General features: G+C 43.1%; 1 protein-coding gene across 2 annotated transcripts in view; it reads left to right on the top strand.

The window, feature by feature from the left end:
- The window catches only part of LOC126291982 (cytochrome P450 4C1-like), a 167,196-nt gene that overhangs the window by 73,661 nt on the left and 76,354 nt on the right, over positions 1–17,181 (top strand). For both annotated transcript variants that reach the window (XM_049985739.1, XM_049985738.1), the window contains exon 3: positions 14,226–14,427. In XM_049985739.1, the coding sequence (XP_049841696.1) occupies positions 14,226–14,427 (202 nt within the window). The remainder of the gene's footprint in view (positions 1–14,225; positions 14,428–17,181) is intronic.

Genomic DNA, 17,181 nt, shown 5'->3' with positions numbered 1-17,181 from the left:
TAAAACATCAAATCTCGACATCGCTGCGGCCTGAAAGAGATCCTGCAAGTATGGGACCAATGACGGCTGAAGAGAATCGTTCAACGGGACAGAAGTGCAATCCTTCCACACATGGCTGCAGATTTCAATGCTGGGCCATCAACAAGTGTCAGCGTGCGAACCATTCAAGGAAACACCATCGATATGGGCTTTCAGAGCCGAAGGTCCACTTGTGTACCCTTGATGACTGCACGACACAAAGCTTTACCCCTTGCCTGGGCCCATCAAAACCGACATTCGACTGTTGATGACTGGAAACATGTTGCCTGGTCGGACGAGTCCCTTTCAAGTTGTACCCAGCGGATGGACGTGTACGGGTATGTCGACGACCTCAGGAATCGATGGACCTTGCGTGTCAGCAGGGGGTGTTCAAACTGTTGGAGGCTCTGTAATGGTGTGGGGCATGTCCAGTTGGAGTGATATGGGACCCCTGATACGTCCAGATACGAAGCTGACGGGTTACATGCACGTAAGCATCCTGTCTGATCACCTGCATCCATTCATGTCCATTTTGCATTCCGACGGACTTGCTAAGTTCCAACAGGACAATGCGACACCCTACACGTCCAGAATTGCTGCAGAGTGGCTCCAGACTCGCTTCCTCTGGCCACCAAACTCCCCAGACATGAACATTTTTGAACATATCTGGGATGTTTTGCAGCGTGCTGTTCAGAAGACGGAAAGCTCCGCAGGATTGATAGTCAGTTCCCTCCAGCAGTGCTTCAGACGTCGAGTTCATGCCGTGTTGAGGCACCTTTGCGTGCTCGCGGTGGCCCTACACGATACTTCGCAGGTGTACCAGTTTCTTTGTCTCTTCAATGTAAATCGTGACAACGACTTTCAACTGGATAAAAGTGGAAATCGTACCATTAAAGTTGTCCAGACACAGTGGAATAGACGGGATCATTCGATACCCAATTATTAGATCATCTTTCACTTCAGCACCGACGGCAGCACACACAACTCGGTTGCCCGTGCATATCATCAATTGACGCATGCGCCGGAAGACGCCAGCCTATTTGCATGCACGAGATCCGGCAAAAATACCGTGAGTGCACCTGGGTGTCTTCAGTAGTTGTCCGCTCATCTGAAGATGGCCGGACGTCTCTGGGCCGAAATATCGTAGCAGAATGTCGACGGATCATTTCATTTGCACATCAGAAAATTATTAGAATACTGTATTCTGCTTACTTGAAACAGTTCACACCAATCACTCATCTTCATCATCATCAGTTGGTCTGCTATTCCGTACACTTGTATTTTGTTCATTAGGCGGCAGTACGCAGCTGTACTGAACGCCTTCTGGGAGTCAAGAAACACGACATCTAAGAGAGCGGCGCTATCTACTGCTTTCTGGATCTCGTGGACAAACACAGCGAGCTGGGCTTCTCTCGATCGTTGCTATGGGAAACCGTAATGGTTCGTACAGAGATTTTCGGTCACCAGAAATGTCATAATTCGCGAGCACAGAACGTGTCCCAAAATTCGACAGCAGGCCGACTTCAGAGATACAGGCCTACATGTTCGTACGCCTGTTCGACGACTCTTTTTCAATACTGGAATGACCTGTGCTTTTCTTCCAATCATTACGAACGATTCGCTCCTCCAGAGACCTACGGTAGACTGCATCTGGAAGAGGGACAAATTCTTTCTCGTACTGTACGCGGAATCGAATTGCAACCCCGTCACATTCAGTAGCTCTTCTCCTGTTGAACGACCTCCGTTGCTTTTCAATCCATTGCTCACTTATTCCAGTATATTTCATTTTGTTATTCCCGCGACGATTTAGAGGAGGAATTACGGCGTGATCTTTCCAGGTGAAACAGTTTCGACAAAAGACGTTTAGTGTTTCGGCCTTTTCTGTGTCATCCTCCGCTTCAGCTCCATTACGGTCACAGAGAGCCTGGGCAGGTGGGTTCGATCAGATAAGATCGAAACTTCTTAAGTTTCTATGTCAAGTCGGCAGACTGAAATTTACTCTAAAATTCATTGAAAACTTCACGCATTGCCCTCCTTACGCTAATTCCAATCAGCTCTCTCGAATTTGTGAAGTGTTCGGTATACAAATATCAAACTTGTACCATTGTGCTTTTGAAGAACTGCAGTATTCTTTTATTTTGCTGTCATTAAAGGCAACAAATTGTTTAGATAAATGGACAGTTTATGAAAGCGCATTATCTGACCTCGTCATCGAATTTTCGAAATGCGAGAAACCTTTTACTATTCAACTCAGATGAATACTTTATGCGAAAGAAATCTTAAGAAAATATTAAATTTTCATCAAATCCAAACGTGAAAATTCTCAGCCTTACCTAAAATGAGATGATTTTAATTAAGTATGAAACACACTGGCTCTTTCCCACGTCAAGTACCAAGCGATCTCCTGCATCGTTTCGTTGCGAGAAACAGAACTTCAGGTTTATAACTAAGCTGTTATTAGGATATTTGATCCCCCTACTTATTTCTAACATGTTGTTGTTGTTGTGGCCTTAAGTACAGAGACTGGTTTGATGGAGCTCTCCATGCTACCCTATCCTGAGCAAGCTGCTTCATCTCCATGTACCTACTGTAACCTTCTGAATCTGCTTAGTGTATTCATCTATTGGCTTCCCTCTACGATTTTTACCCCCCTCACTACTCTCCAATACTAAATTGGTGATCCCTTGATGCCTCAGAACATATCCTACCAACCGATCCCTTCTGGTGAAAATTATGTCATAAATTCTATTCAGTACCTCCTCATTACTTACGTGATCTACCCATCTAATCTTCAGCATTTTTCTCTAGCACCACATTTCGTAAGCTTCTATTCTCTTCTTGTCTAAAATATTTATCGTCCATGTTTCACTTCCATACATGACTACACTCATACAAATACTTTCAGAAAATACTTCCTGACTCTTACATCTGTACTCGAAGTTAACAAATTTCTCTTCCTCAGTAACGCTTTCCTTGCCATTGCCAGTCTACATTTTATATCCTCTCTACTTCGACCATTATCAGTTATTCGGTCACAACAAAATCGTGGAACGGTCACGTGGCAATAACCAGAGGGAAGATCATAGTGTTCGGTGTGTGGCTCTGGCTCACAGTACCGACACCCCCGGGGATAACAAGGCCGCCCAGGAGTGTTAGTGACGTCACACTAAACGGCCCATAGCCAACGCAGCAGTCCATGGACACGTCCCTATAGACGCGCCTGATGCCAACGACCTTCTGTCCGTCATACAGAAAGGAGCGAACTAATCGATAATTCGAACCAAATACCAAATTATATATATTCTTGTAACAGCATAAAGGTTCATAACGAAATAGCGATTACATATACGGGCAGGAATAAGTTTAATCGATGGAGGAACTTTGCCAATATTTTATAATTGTCAGAACACTATTTAGCTGTAAAACTCGCATACAGGTGGTGACAAATGCTAACTGACAGCAGGGCTTAACATTTTCAAGCCATTAAACTGCAAGTAAATTATCTTAAACACTGTCATAAGTAGCAAAACCCTCACAACTTTCGGTTACAATAAGGTAACAAGAGTTTGCTTTATCTCGTAAAACACCTGACTATTCTGAATTTACTCATATGTTCATGGTAACAGCTCTTTTGAAGAATTTTTACAAGTGTATTCCCAGTAATAAAGAATGGAAACAAAGGTTAGACATCAAATATTCTCCTTTTAACATAGGCATCACTGAACACAAGATTCTGTCTTGCACTATGATACTAAGGGACTGCTCTTTCCTTTAAGAAAAGCCTGACAATTTGAAGTTCACTCAGCTATTGAAGATACACTTCTAGAAACAATATAAAAATGTTATGACAGGTAATATTAGTAGGAAATGGAAAACAACCAAGTGCATCACATGTAAGAATGTGATCAAAAGGCTGAGGCTCTCTTTACTTACCATTCTCAATCTCTCTACAGGTTACTTCCTTTGTCACATAGAAATCACCAACCACAACTCTCATTATTGCTGTCTGGTACTAAGAAAGTGCTTTTCTATTTAGAAAACCTGACAATTTGATGTTCATTCTGGCACTGAAGATAAACACTTTTCAAATGAGTTCTATAAGTAGGCATATATCACATATAGTAAGAAATGTTGAACAACCAAGGCCACCTGATGTATTACTAAACTATTAAGCCTTTCATTGCTTGACATAGCAATGTACTGAAGTAGCAAGACATTGGATGGCAGAATATGACATCTGTGCACCCTAAACAATGGAGTTTTCTTAGTAATCAGTGACAACATAAACCAGCAATGTGTGTTAAAACTGGTACGTCTGTTTAAATATTTTTTAAATATTCATCATTGGCACATATCACAAAATGAAGCATCATCAACATACACATTGCTGGATTCTCATCATCACCATTCTTCTGTACATTTTTCAGTTTCCTATATGGGTGCACATTTAGTTCTAAGATACTCATAAGTCTCAAATTCTTCTCTGATTCTAACAACTACCTACATGATATACACTCCTGGAAATTGAAATAAGAACACCGTGAATTCATTGTCCCAGGAAGGGGAAACTTTATTGACACATTCCTGGGGTCAGATACATCACATGATCACACTGACAGAACCACAGGCACATAGACACACGCAACAGAGCATGCACAATGTCGGCACTAGTACAGTGTATATCCACCTTTCGCAGCAATGCAGGCTGCTATTCTCCCATGGAGACGATCGTAGAGATGCTGGATGTAGTCCTGTGGAACGGCTTGCCATGCCATTTCCACCTGGCGCCTCAGTTGGACCAGCGTTCGTGCTGGACGTGCAGACCGCGTGAGACGACGCTTCATCCAGTCCCAAACATGCTCAATGGGGGACAGATCCGGAGATCTTGCTGGCCAGGGTAGTTGACTTACACCTTCTAGAGCACGTTGGGTGGCACGGGATACATGCGGACGTGCATTGTCCTGTTGGAACAGCAAGTTCCCTTGCCGGTCTAGGAATGGTAGAACGATGGGTTCGATGACGGTTTGGATGTACCGTGCACTATTCAGTGTCCCCTCGACGATCACCAGAGGTGTACGGCCAGTGTAGGAGATCGCTCCCCACACCATGATGCCGGGTGTTGGCCCTGTGTGCCTCGGTCGTATGCAGTCCTGATTGTGGCGCTCACCTGCACGGCGCCAAACACGCATACGACCATCATTGGCACCAAGGCAGAATAGACTCTCATCGCTGAAGACGACACGTCTCCATTCGTCCCTCCATTCACGCCTGTCGCGACACCACTGGAGGCGGGCTGCATGATGTTGGGGCGTGAGCGGAAGACGGCCTAACGGTGTGCGGGACCGTAGCCCAGCTTCATGGAGACGGTTGCGAATGGTCCTCGCCGATACCCCAGGAGCAACAGTGTCCCTAATTTGCTGGGAAGTGGCGGTGCGGTCCCCTACAGCACTGCGTAGGATCCTACGGTCTTGGCGTGCATCCGTGCGTCGCTTGCGTCGCTGCGGTCCGGTCCCAGGTCGACGGGCACGTGCACCTTCCGCCGACCACTGGCGACAACATCGATGTACTGTGGAGACCTCACGCCCCACGTGTTGAGCAATTCGGCGGTACGTCCACCCGGCCTCCCGCATGCCCACTATACGCCCTCGCTCAAAGTCCGTCAACTGCACATACGGTTCACGTCCACGCTGTCGCGGTATGCTACCAGTGTTAAAGACTGCGATGGAGCTCCGTATGCCACGGCAAACTGGCTGACACTGTCGGCGGTGGTGCACAAATGCTGCGCAGCTAGCGCCATTCGACGGCCAACACCGCGGTTCCCGGTGTGTCCGCTGTGCCGTGCGTGTGATCATTGCTTGTACAGCCCTCTCGCAGTGTCCGGAGCAAGTATGGTGGGTCTGACACACCGGTGTCAATGTGTTCTTTTTTCCATTTCCAGGAGTGTAAGATACTGACTTCCATATAATCGCCAGTAAAGTTCAAATCAAGCTACCAGTATCTAGTGAGTCAGTTTGAAATTTACCTTGCAGGATATATGACATATTTAGTTCTCCACAACAGTAATAATTTATCTCCTCTAAGCCATATGTGGTAACCCTAAGTGCTGTATATTTCTGTAGGGGCAATTTACCATTCTGCAGTTTTAAACCTCTACATTTGTCCAACCAAGTAATGAACTTATCCAGGAAATTGTACCACATATCCCTTACCTTCTTACTCAATAGTTTCTGAATTACTGTGGGTTCAGATGCAGGCTAATGACAGGTAGCAATCAATTCATGCTAAGCAATAAAATAAGATGTTAAGGCTGTGCCAGAAAGACTCAGTTTTGTTTCTTACAATTATCAGGAAACTGTAGAGCACTTACATTTGGTTTAACACTTGACAGAACATAACATCATTCATTTAAAGGCTAAAAGCAGTTTAATTATCTGGAGGTTAGTGACACGGAGCGAGCGATGTGTTTTTAGCAATATTACAAAAATGTTGCGGAATTGTGGCCATTAAGACGTAGATTTTTGATTCTTACCACTTTGAAGACACTGTGCAGCACTTGCATTCGATTTTACACAAAACACATTTCATCATTGAGTAAAACATTTTTTTGTTGGGAACTTCAGATGATTAAAGATATTAAATTTAAAAAAAGTTTATTTCAAATTGTGGCATAGTGTTAGAAGTTTCCTCTTCTTAGAACTTTGGAGAGACTGCACAGAAGTTTCATCATTTTTCTTTTTACAAAAATTATTTAGTACTATATTTACAGTAGTTCATATAAGTTTCTTACACATTTCTGGTACAGTGTGCTGAGGACAAGAACTTTCACACAACAGGTCATCAGCCATAATTATTTTCAAATTATTTCAACTGCTACTGCTCTTTGATTCAGCAGCTTCAGGAATGATGATGTTGCCAGTAACTTTTGTAGAGTCAAGTAACGGTACATAACTACTGTCACAGGAAATTCACGTTGGAATTTGAAACTTCCTCTGTCCAATTGTCTAATTAAATTACAATGTTTCTCAGTTGTCATTGACCTATCCGGTATCAAAAAATCTGTGCAGTCAGTGCACTGAAGTTTCCTAATCAATGAGTGGTAACACAAACCACCAATGTAAGTTAAAACTGGGAGTTCAGATCCAACATTTTTAAATCATCTTCACTGACATTGACATTAAAGGTATATTCACTATCATTCACACTGCTCTCAGTACTTTCATCACAACTATGCATCTCTACAATTCTCAGTTTCTCTTGTGGGGGAGCATTGAGCTCTAAAACAGTCATCAGTCTTAACTTCTTTTCAGTTTCTAACAACTACATAAGTGAGATATGATACTGACACCCTGATAAATGTCTATATAGGCCAAACCTTGCTTCCAGAGAATCAGTTTGGAACTTACCTGGCAGAATATATGACATGTTTAGTTCCTTGCAACAGTATTCAGTTACTTGCATTAAGCCATATGTTGTGAGTCGAAGTGCTTTGTAAGTTTTCACAGGCCATTTCCCGTTCCCTAACTCTAAACTTCTCCATTTATCTAACCAAGTAAGAAATTTATCAAGAAAACTAACGTATGTCTCTTGCTTTATTGGTCAGAGGCTTCTGCATTTCTTCCTTATGGTGAAGTCTCTTCAGGATGTTTTAACATTGACAATCCCCCGCCAAGTCCTAATAAGATTTATAAATTTAGCAGTACCTTCTCAGTTTTCTACATTATGAACTGGCCTCAACTCATCCAATGCTACTTTCTACATAATAACTGAATATTTGAGTCACCAGCTTAACATTTTGCCTTTCTAAAGATGAAGACCACAGGGCTTTCCCAGACAACCCATAACCATATTTTAACAGTTTTTGGCTCTCTAAGTCATGTGCTTCTCTAACTGCACCAAAAGATACATACCTAACAATTATCAAAATCTGGATAACAAAATGTTTGCCTGTGGTTCTTCAGATGTATCCAGTTGTTCCTTATGCACTTAAAAATATGGACAGTGTCATGCAGAAAAAACATTGGTCTTTTACCATCTGTACGAGATGGGTATACAAAACTGGCTTGTGGTGGATTTTCAAAGTACGTAAAACATTTTCTGTTAATGGCATCATCATCTGTAACAAGTGAAACAACCTGAAAGCCAGGTGCTTCTATACCTACTACTAAAGTTCTTACTACATTAAACAAGCTCTCTGCATTCAGTTTTTCACAGGCAATACATGTACAACAGTTTTGAAATGAGAAAGAATACTCTGAATCATGAATACATGTGCACTGGTTGCTATTTCAGCAGTATCCAAAGTCATTCCAGTAATATTTTCCCCTTTATAATCTATGGTTTGATGTGGATCTCATCTAGCATAAAGGTAACAAACAGTTCATGTGGTTCCAAACATGAAACTTCATCTTTCAAATGACTTAAAAATTTTGGATTACTTTGGTTCACGTTTATATTACAACTAAGCTTCCTTAATGTGTTTGGATGTGGTAGAATGACAAAACCAGATGATCGTAAAAACTTGTAAGCATGTGGAGAAATTGTAAACACAGAACAAAGAATCAAAACCTCCGGACCAAATGTATGGTGTGCCTTGGATTGAAGACATAATGCACATTGTGACCTCATGACTGGAACAACCTTTCTCTTACATTCTTCGACTGGAAATGCTTCAAGAAGGGAGTGAATAACTGACATGTGTAAATCACTTTCCCTGACACTAATATAGTCTGTACACAGCTTAATCACATGTTCTACTACAGTTACTTTGCAAAGTTTCTATGGAAGTGTGCTGGCAACAATCTCAACACCATTTACATGCAGTTTAAGACTGAGGTTTTCTACAAACTGTTAAATACACAATATCATGTGGAGTTTTCTCAACGTTAAGGTAGAGGAACAAATACAGTCTTCTTTCACAACTTTACTCTACTATTGATTTAATGTAACATTCTCACTTTTTTTCAAAAATGCACTATAATCTTGAAAACTGTCATTTTCCCTCTGTGCAAAAGCTGTTTCTATACTTTCGGATGTAGCTTTACGTAAGGCATCTGCTTCTAGCCATTGTCTTCTTTGATTTCGGGGCTGTCGTTGAACATCTTGTCTTGAGCTTAAATAACTGAGAGAGTTTGGCAGGAAACATGGCACTGCATTTCTTTCAGGCTTGGTTTTTCTAGAGACAATGTCAAAGCTCTCCCTGTTTTCCAGTCAACTGCTGTGCTTTGAAGAATCAGGTCACTCTGATTGAAGTGTTCTTGACTAACCTGGAAATGAAATGAAACGAAAATTGTTCCATAATAATTTCGAAATTAATTAATTGTACTTAAGATATAAAGATTTCACACCAGTAAAAGTATGCCGCACATCTTTGACACATTGTGAGATAAGTACTTAATACTACCTCAAAATGTTTTGTTGTTAATAATACAAAAATGCTGCTCATCAAACGCAAAAACTTTAGGGCCAGGGCATTTGGTAACCTGACTTGCATTTGTAACTGCTAGCCTAGATCAAATACACTGCTTACATTGTTATCTATAGTTTTACGTTAACTTACACACTTTACAGTTAATACATACTGAAACATTCTAAATCGGAACAATAAAAATCGTTTAAACAATACTTTCAATGAAAGTAAACAGTGAACTCTTTGTAGTTGTAATTTATTCTTACGAAATTAGCTTCGGTTCTTTTGTTAATAATGTAACTTGTTGATACTTACCACTGAATGTTCAGAGGGAGTGCAGTTCTGCTGTCGAATAGCATGTGTCCACTTCTTCCTTTGGAAATCTGAACACAGATATCTATTTCGCAGTACAGTAGTTGCCAGTACAGCCCGGTACACAGCACTTACTCACCATAGTGTAACGGACAAGTACTTTGCGGTGGGGAAAGAGATGTATCAAAATAACAACAGTTTCAGCAACTCACAGCTCGACACTCGAAAGCAATCCAAGGAGGACATCAAAAGCAGACTAGCAATGGCAGAAAGGGCATTCCTGGCCAATATATGTCTACAGTCATCAAATATAGGCGAAAATTTTAGAAAGGAATTTCTGAGAATGTACATTTTGAGCACGGCGTTGTATGCCAATGAAACGTAGAGTGTGTGAAAACCGGAATAGAAAAGAGTGAATGGATTTGAGATGTGGTGCTAGAGGCCAATGTTGAAAATTAGGTACACCGATAGGGTAAGCAATGAGGAGGTTCTGCGCAGTATTGAAGAGGAAAGGAATATGTGGCAAACAATGACAAGGAGAAGTGACAGGGTGATAGGACGTCTGTTAAGACATGAAGGAATGACTTCCCTAGTACTAGAGGGGGCTGTAGTGTGCAAAAACTGTAGAGGAAGACAGAAATTGGAGTACATTCAGGAAATAATTGAGGACATACGTTGTAAGTGCTACTGTGAGGTGAAGAGGTTGGCACAGGAGAGGAATTCATGGCGGGCTGCATCAAGCAAGTCAGTAGATTTTCTTCTTTCTTTCTTTCTTTGTCGGAGACTTGTCCCACAGTTAAGCAGGGCGGCCATGGTTAATTGGATGAGGCATAGTAAGTTTAAGTGGTGGATAGACCTGTGGTCTAGGGGTAGCGTCTTTGATTCATAATCAACACTTCATCGGTCCTGGGTTCAATCCCCGCCACTGCCTAAATTTTGATAAATAATCAGCATTGGCGGCCGAAGACTTCCGGCGTAAGAAGTCAGAATCATTCTGCCAATGGCCTTGTCAAAGAGGGCGGAGGAGCGGATAGAGGCTGAGGGCACTCTCTTGTCCTAGGAGTGGGAAATTGCCCCTAAAGGCCGAAGAATCAGCAATGATCAACTAAATGAGGATGCAGAAGGCAATGGAAACAAATGCATTAAAGACACAATGTGTATCCACAGGACATGTGGCCTGTAGTTGAAGAAGTGTCATGATGATCTCTCCATTGGCAAAAGATTCCGGAATAGTCCCCCATTCGGATCTCCGGGAGAGGACTGCCAAGGGGGAGGTTACTATGAGAAAAAGATTGAATAATCAACGAAAGGATAATGTTCTACGAGTCGGGGCGTGGAATGTCAGAAGCTTGAACGTGGTAGGAAAACTAGAAAATCTGAAAAGGGAAATGCAAAGGCTCAATCTCGATATAGTAGGGGGTCAGTGAAGTGAAGTGGAAGGAAGACAAGGATTTCTGGTCAGATGAGTATCGGGTAATATCAACAGCAGCAGAAAATGGTATAACAGGTGTAGGATTCGTTATGAATAGGAAGGTAGGGCAGAGGGTGTGTTACTGTGAACAGTTCAGTGACCGGGTTGTTCTAATCAGAATCGACAGCAGACCAACACCGACAACGATAGTTCAGGTATTCATGCCGACGTCGCAAGCTGAAGATGAACAGATAGAGAAAGTGTATGAGGATATTGAAAGGGTAATGCAGTATGTAAAGGGGGACGAAAATCCAATAGTCATGGGCGACTGGAATGCAGTTGTAGGGGAAGGAGTAGAAGAAAAGGTTACAGGAGAATATGGGCTTGGGACAAGGAATGAAAGAGGATAAAGACTAATTGAGTTCTGTAACAAGTTTCAGCTAGTAATAGCGAATACCCTGTTCAAGAATCACAAGAGGAGGACGTATACTTGGAAAAGGCCGGGAGATACGGGAAGATTTCAATTAGATTACATCATGGTCAGACAGAGATTCCGAAATCAGGTACTGGATTGTAAGGTGTACCCAGGTGCAGATATAGACTCAGATCACAATATAGTAGTGATGAAGAGTAGGCTGAAGTTCAAGACACTAGTCAGGAAGAATCAATACGCAAAGAAGTGGGATACGGAAGTTCTAAGGAATGACGAGATACGTTTGAAGTTCTCTAACGCTATAGATACAGCAATAAGGAATAGCGCAGTAGGCAACACAGTTGAAGAGGAATGGACGTCTCTAAAAAGGGCCGTCACAGAAGTTGGGAAGGAAAAAATAGGTACAAAGAAGGTAGCTGCGAAGAAACCATGGGTAACAGAGGAAATACTTCAGTTGATTGATGAAAGGAGGAAGTACAAACATGTTCCGGGAAAATCAGGAATACAGAAATACAAGTCGCTGAGGAATGAAATAAATAGGAAGTGCAGGGAAGCTAAGACGAAATGGCTGCAGGGAAAATGTGAAGACATCGAAAAAGATATGATTGTCGGAAGGACAGACTCAGCATACAAGAAAGTCAAAACAACCTTTGGTGGCATTAAAAGCAACGGCGGTAACATTAAGAGTGTAACGGGAATTCCACTGTTAAATGCAGAGGAGAGAGCAGATAAGTGGAAAGAATACATTGAAAGCCTCTATGAGGGCGAAGATTTGTCTGGTGTGATAGAAGAAGAAACAGGAGTCGATTTAGAAGAGATAGGGGATCCAGTATTAGAATTGGAATTTAAAAGAGCTTTGGAAGACTTACGGTCAAATAAGGCAGAAGGGATAGATAACATTCCATCAGAATTTCTAAAATCATTAGGGGAAGTGGCAACAAAACGACTATTCACGTTGGTGTGTAGAATATACGAGTCTGGCGACATACCATCTGACTTTCGGTAAAGCATCATGCACACAATTCCGAAGACGGCAAGAGCTGACAAGTGCGAGAAATATCGCACAATCAGCTTGACAGCTCATACCGCTGCTGAACGGAATGAACAGTCTAATGAGCACACAGTATGGTTTGAGAGTAAATCGGAGATAGACGAAGGTAATGAGAAGTAGTAGAAATGAGAACAGCGAGAAACCTAACATTAGGGCTGATGGTCACGAAGTCAATGAAGTTAAGGAATTCTGCTACCTAGGCAGTAAAATAACCAATGACGGACGGAGCAAGGAGGACATCAAAAGCAGGCTCGCTATGGCAAAAAAGTCATTTCTGGCCAAGAGAAGTCTACTAATATCAAATACCGGCCTTAATTTGAGGAAGAAATTTCTGAGGATGTACGTCTGGAGTACAGCATTGTATGGTAGTGAAACATGGACTGTGGGAAAACCGGAACAGAAGAGAATCGAAGCATTTGTGGTGCTATAGACGAATGTTGAAAATTAGGTGGACTGATAAGGTAAGGAATGAGGAGGTTCTACGCAGAATCGGAGAGGAAAGGAATATGTGGAAAACACTGATAAGGAGAAGGGAGAGGATGATAGGACATCTGCTAAGACATGAGGGAATGACTTCCATGGTACTAGAGGGAGCTGTGGAGGGCAAAAACTGTAGAGGAAGACAGAGATTGGAATACGGCAAGCAAATGATTGTGGACGTAGGTTGCAGGTGCTACTCTGAGATGAAGAGGTTAGCACAGGGGAGGAATTCGTGGCGGGCCGCATCAAACCAGTCAGTAGACTGATGACTAAAAGAAGAGGTGCCCTTCCTGCCACCACCGCGTGCCCCCCCAGGAGGGAAGTAGTGTACCCCAGCCGTCTGTGGTTAATGTAAGCTATGGAAGAGTGCGAACGTGTTGCAAATGTCCGCGAGTTGTGTAACTGAGGCGGAACGTGGGGATCAGCCCGGTATTCACCTAGGGGGATGTGGAAAACCGCCTAAAAACCACATCCAGGCTGGCCGGCACACCGGCTCTCGTCGTTAATCCGCCGGGAGAATTCGCTCCGGGGCCAGCGCGCCTACCAGTGTCCAGGAAGCAGTGCATTAGCGCTCTTGGCTACCTGCCAACTTACATCCACCACCTGTACAACACATTGGATGATGCACGTTTGTGTGCTTCATTCAACATTCTGATGGTTACACCGATTATTAATGTACCAGGATTTCTTATTTGCTCTGGTGTATCTCGTGGTTACATCAACCTGTCATCTCGCAAGGTTGATCGCTTAAAGTGTGTTACTAGACAAATGCAGTCCAGAAATTTCACTTCTCTACATTAATTATTTTTTGTGTTGAGATTTTTTCCGTCAGTGTGTCTAAAACCTGTTGAGACAGGCCTCCAGTAACAGATGCAGGCCACCTCTAAAATTTTGCGCAGGTTTTCGAGGCTATTTTTGCAGTACACGGAGACAGCATATCATAATGACTACCTAGAGAACTGCACATTCCTTGTTCTGTCGTGTAAAGTTCCTCACTGGTGTATCGTCGGGTATGTGAACTGTTGTGCTACACTGATTTTAGTTAACTGTATGTGTAAAGCTGTCTGCCGTGACAAAAGTGAACAAGTTGGTACCCTTGTTGTGCTGTCGACAGGTTCTACATGGGGCCACTGTTGGTGGTGATCGTGCTGCACCCAGATGATGTGCAACACGTCTTGCTAACATCAAAGATGGTAGACCGCACATACTTCATCCGGCGTGTCCTCCGGATGTTCTGCGGAGATGGTTTACTCACCCTTGGCGGTCGCCCTTGGAAATTTCACCGAAAACTGATCAACCCTACATTCCACTCTGAGGTGAGTTAACCAGCCCAGGTAATACATATTAAAATTATCCAGGCTTTTTGATACATTATGGGAGTGGTAGTGATCAGTCTGTTACAAATATTTACGATTAAAAACAGTCTTGATCACTATTTATTTATCAATTTGACCGGTTTAGACCACTGCTGTGGTCATCTTCAGACCGTTAAGTAGGAACCTCTTTCTGTTGGAGAATCACTCCAACGGAAATAGGTTCCTACTTAATGGTCTGAAGATGAGCACAGCAGTGGTCGAAACCGGTCACCTTGATAAGTAAATTATCCAGGCTGTTACGCCGTGGCTGGAGGAATTTCCTTTTGAAGCCCAATGTTCCGTTCCCTCTTACAGGGAACGTCTTCAGGTGGTTTGTAGCTTTTCCGGCTGTCATGTTTCAACACTGAATTCACCCGAACACTATATAATAGCACTGAATCTACACTGATGAGCCAAAAAATTCTGACCACTGCCCACCGCGAGACAGCCTGTAGCGTTACGGTCACGTGACGCAGTAACAAAAGTAAGCCAGCAGACACGAGCAGGTGATCACCCTAGCGAAGATACGGGCTGCAAATGCGGAACTCCATTGAGATAAGCGACTTTGACAAAGGCCAGATTATTATTAAGCAGAGCGTGTGAAGAAATACCTTGAAAACGGCGAAGATGGTCGAATGTTCACGTGTTATTATCGTCAACATCTACGGGATGCAGCGGTGTACTGTAGGTCTCTAGAAGAGCGTAGCGTTCCAAGGTATTGGTAAACGGCACAGGTCATCCCCGTTTTCAAGAAGGGACGTCGAACAGATGTGCACAACTATAGACCTATATCTCTAACGTCGATCAGTTGTAGAATTTTGGAACACGTATTATGTTCGAGTATAATGACTTTTCTGGAGACTAGAATTCTACTCTGTATGAATCAGCATGGGTTTCGAAAAAGCCGGTCGTGTGAAACCCAGCCCGCGCTATTCGTCCACGAGACTCAGAGGGCCATAGACAAGGGTTCCCAGGTAGATGCCGCGTTTCTTGACTTCCGCAAGGCGTTCGATACAGTTCCCCACAGTCGTTTAATGAACAAAGTAAGAGCTGCGTATGGACTATCAGACCAATTGTGTGATTGGATTGAAGAGTTCCTAGATAACAGAACGCAGCATGTCATTCTCAATGGAGAGAAGTCTTCCGAAGTAAGAGTGATTTCAGGTGTGCCGCAGGGGAGTGTCGTAGGACCGTTGCTATGACATTGTTGATGACATCGGAAGTTCACTGAGGCTTTTTGCGGATGACGCTGTGGTATATCGAGAGGTTGTAAAAGTACAAAATTGTACTGAAATGCAGGAGGATCTGCAGCGAATTGACGTATGGTGCAGGGAATGGCAATTGAATCTCAATGTAGACAAGTGTAATGTGCTGCGAATACATAGAAAGAAAGATCCCTTATTATTTAGCTACAATATAGCAGGTCAGCAACTAGAAGCAGTTAATTCCATAAATTATCTTGGAGTACGCATTAGGAGCGATTTAAAATGGAATGATCATATAAAGTTGAGCGTTGGTAAAGCAGATGCCAGACTGAGATTCATTGGAAGAATCCTAAGGAAATCCAATCCGAAAACAAAGGAAGTAGGTTACAGTACGCTTGTTCGCCCGCTGTTTGAATACTGCTCACCAGTGTAGGATCCATACCAGATAGGGTTGATAGAAGAGATAGAGAAGATCCAACGGAGAGCGGTGCGCTTCGTTACAGGATCATTTAGTAATCGCGAAAGCGTTACAGAGATGATAGATAAACTCCAGTGGAAGACTCTGCAGGAGAGACGTAGCTCGGTACGGGCTTTTGTTGAAGTTTCGAGAACATACCTTCACCGAAGAGTCAAACAGTATATTGCTCCCTCCTACGTATATCTCGAGAAGAGTACATGCGGATAAAATCAGAGAGATTAGAGCCCACACAGAAGCATACCGACAATCCTTCTTTCCACGAACAAAACGAGACTGGAATAGAAGGGAGAACCGATAGAGGTACTGAAGGTACCCTCCGCCACACACCGTCAGCTGGCTTGTGGAGTATGGATGTAGATGTAGGACAGTGAAAATTTCCCTAAACGCGACTCTTAAAAAACGTGGGGTTCGGAATCTCGTCTGTTCGGTAAAGTAGGATAGATGGTGACCTGTGGCATCTCTGCCGAAAGAGCACAGTGCTGGTGCAGTAACAAGTGTTTCCGAGCACTCTGTTCACGGTGCATTATTGAACATAGAGTTCTGCAGCAGAACATCCCTACGTGTTCACATGTAGACCCAACGACATCGTCATTGTGACTGGAGCGGGAGCGGGTCCTTCGGAATTCGACCGTCGATCAATGTAAGCGTGACGACTCTTCGGGTGCATCACATTTTTGCTACAAGAGGTCAGTGGTCGTCTTCACAAACGCCGTCATCGAGGTAAACGGCGGCTCGAAACGTGCAGCGCCCCACGGATGGAGCCTGATGGGAACAGTATTACGCTACGAGGTGCGACAATAAAGTACTGAGACTGATGTGGAAAAAAAAATGTTGCTTACCGTTTTAGTCAAGTTTAGTGTTGTCTCCTTCAAAGTAGTTCCCTTCTGCTTGCACACACTTTTCCAGCGCTTCTGTCATAGATGGTAACATTTCTGGAACTCATCTTCTGTAATATCCTCCAACACCCTCGTCCCAGCTTTTTGGACATCTTTTATTGTTTGAAAATGGTGTCCCTTGACCACCGTTTTGACT

This window comes from Schistocerca gregaria, chromosome 9, assembly GCF_023897955.1.
Source record: "Schistocerca gregaria isolate iqSchGreg1 chromosome 9, iqSchGreg1.2, whole genome shotgun sequence".
Lineage (NCBI taxonomy): Eukaryota > Metazoa > Arthropoda > Insecta > Orthoptera > Acrididae > Schistocerca > Schistocerca gregaria.
The sequence above is the reverse complement of the archived record's forward strand: the minus strand, read 5'-3'. Positions and strand labels throughout refer to the sequence as shown.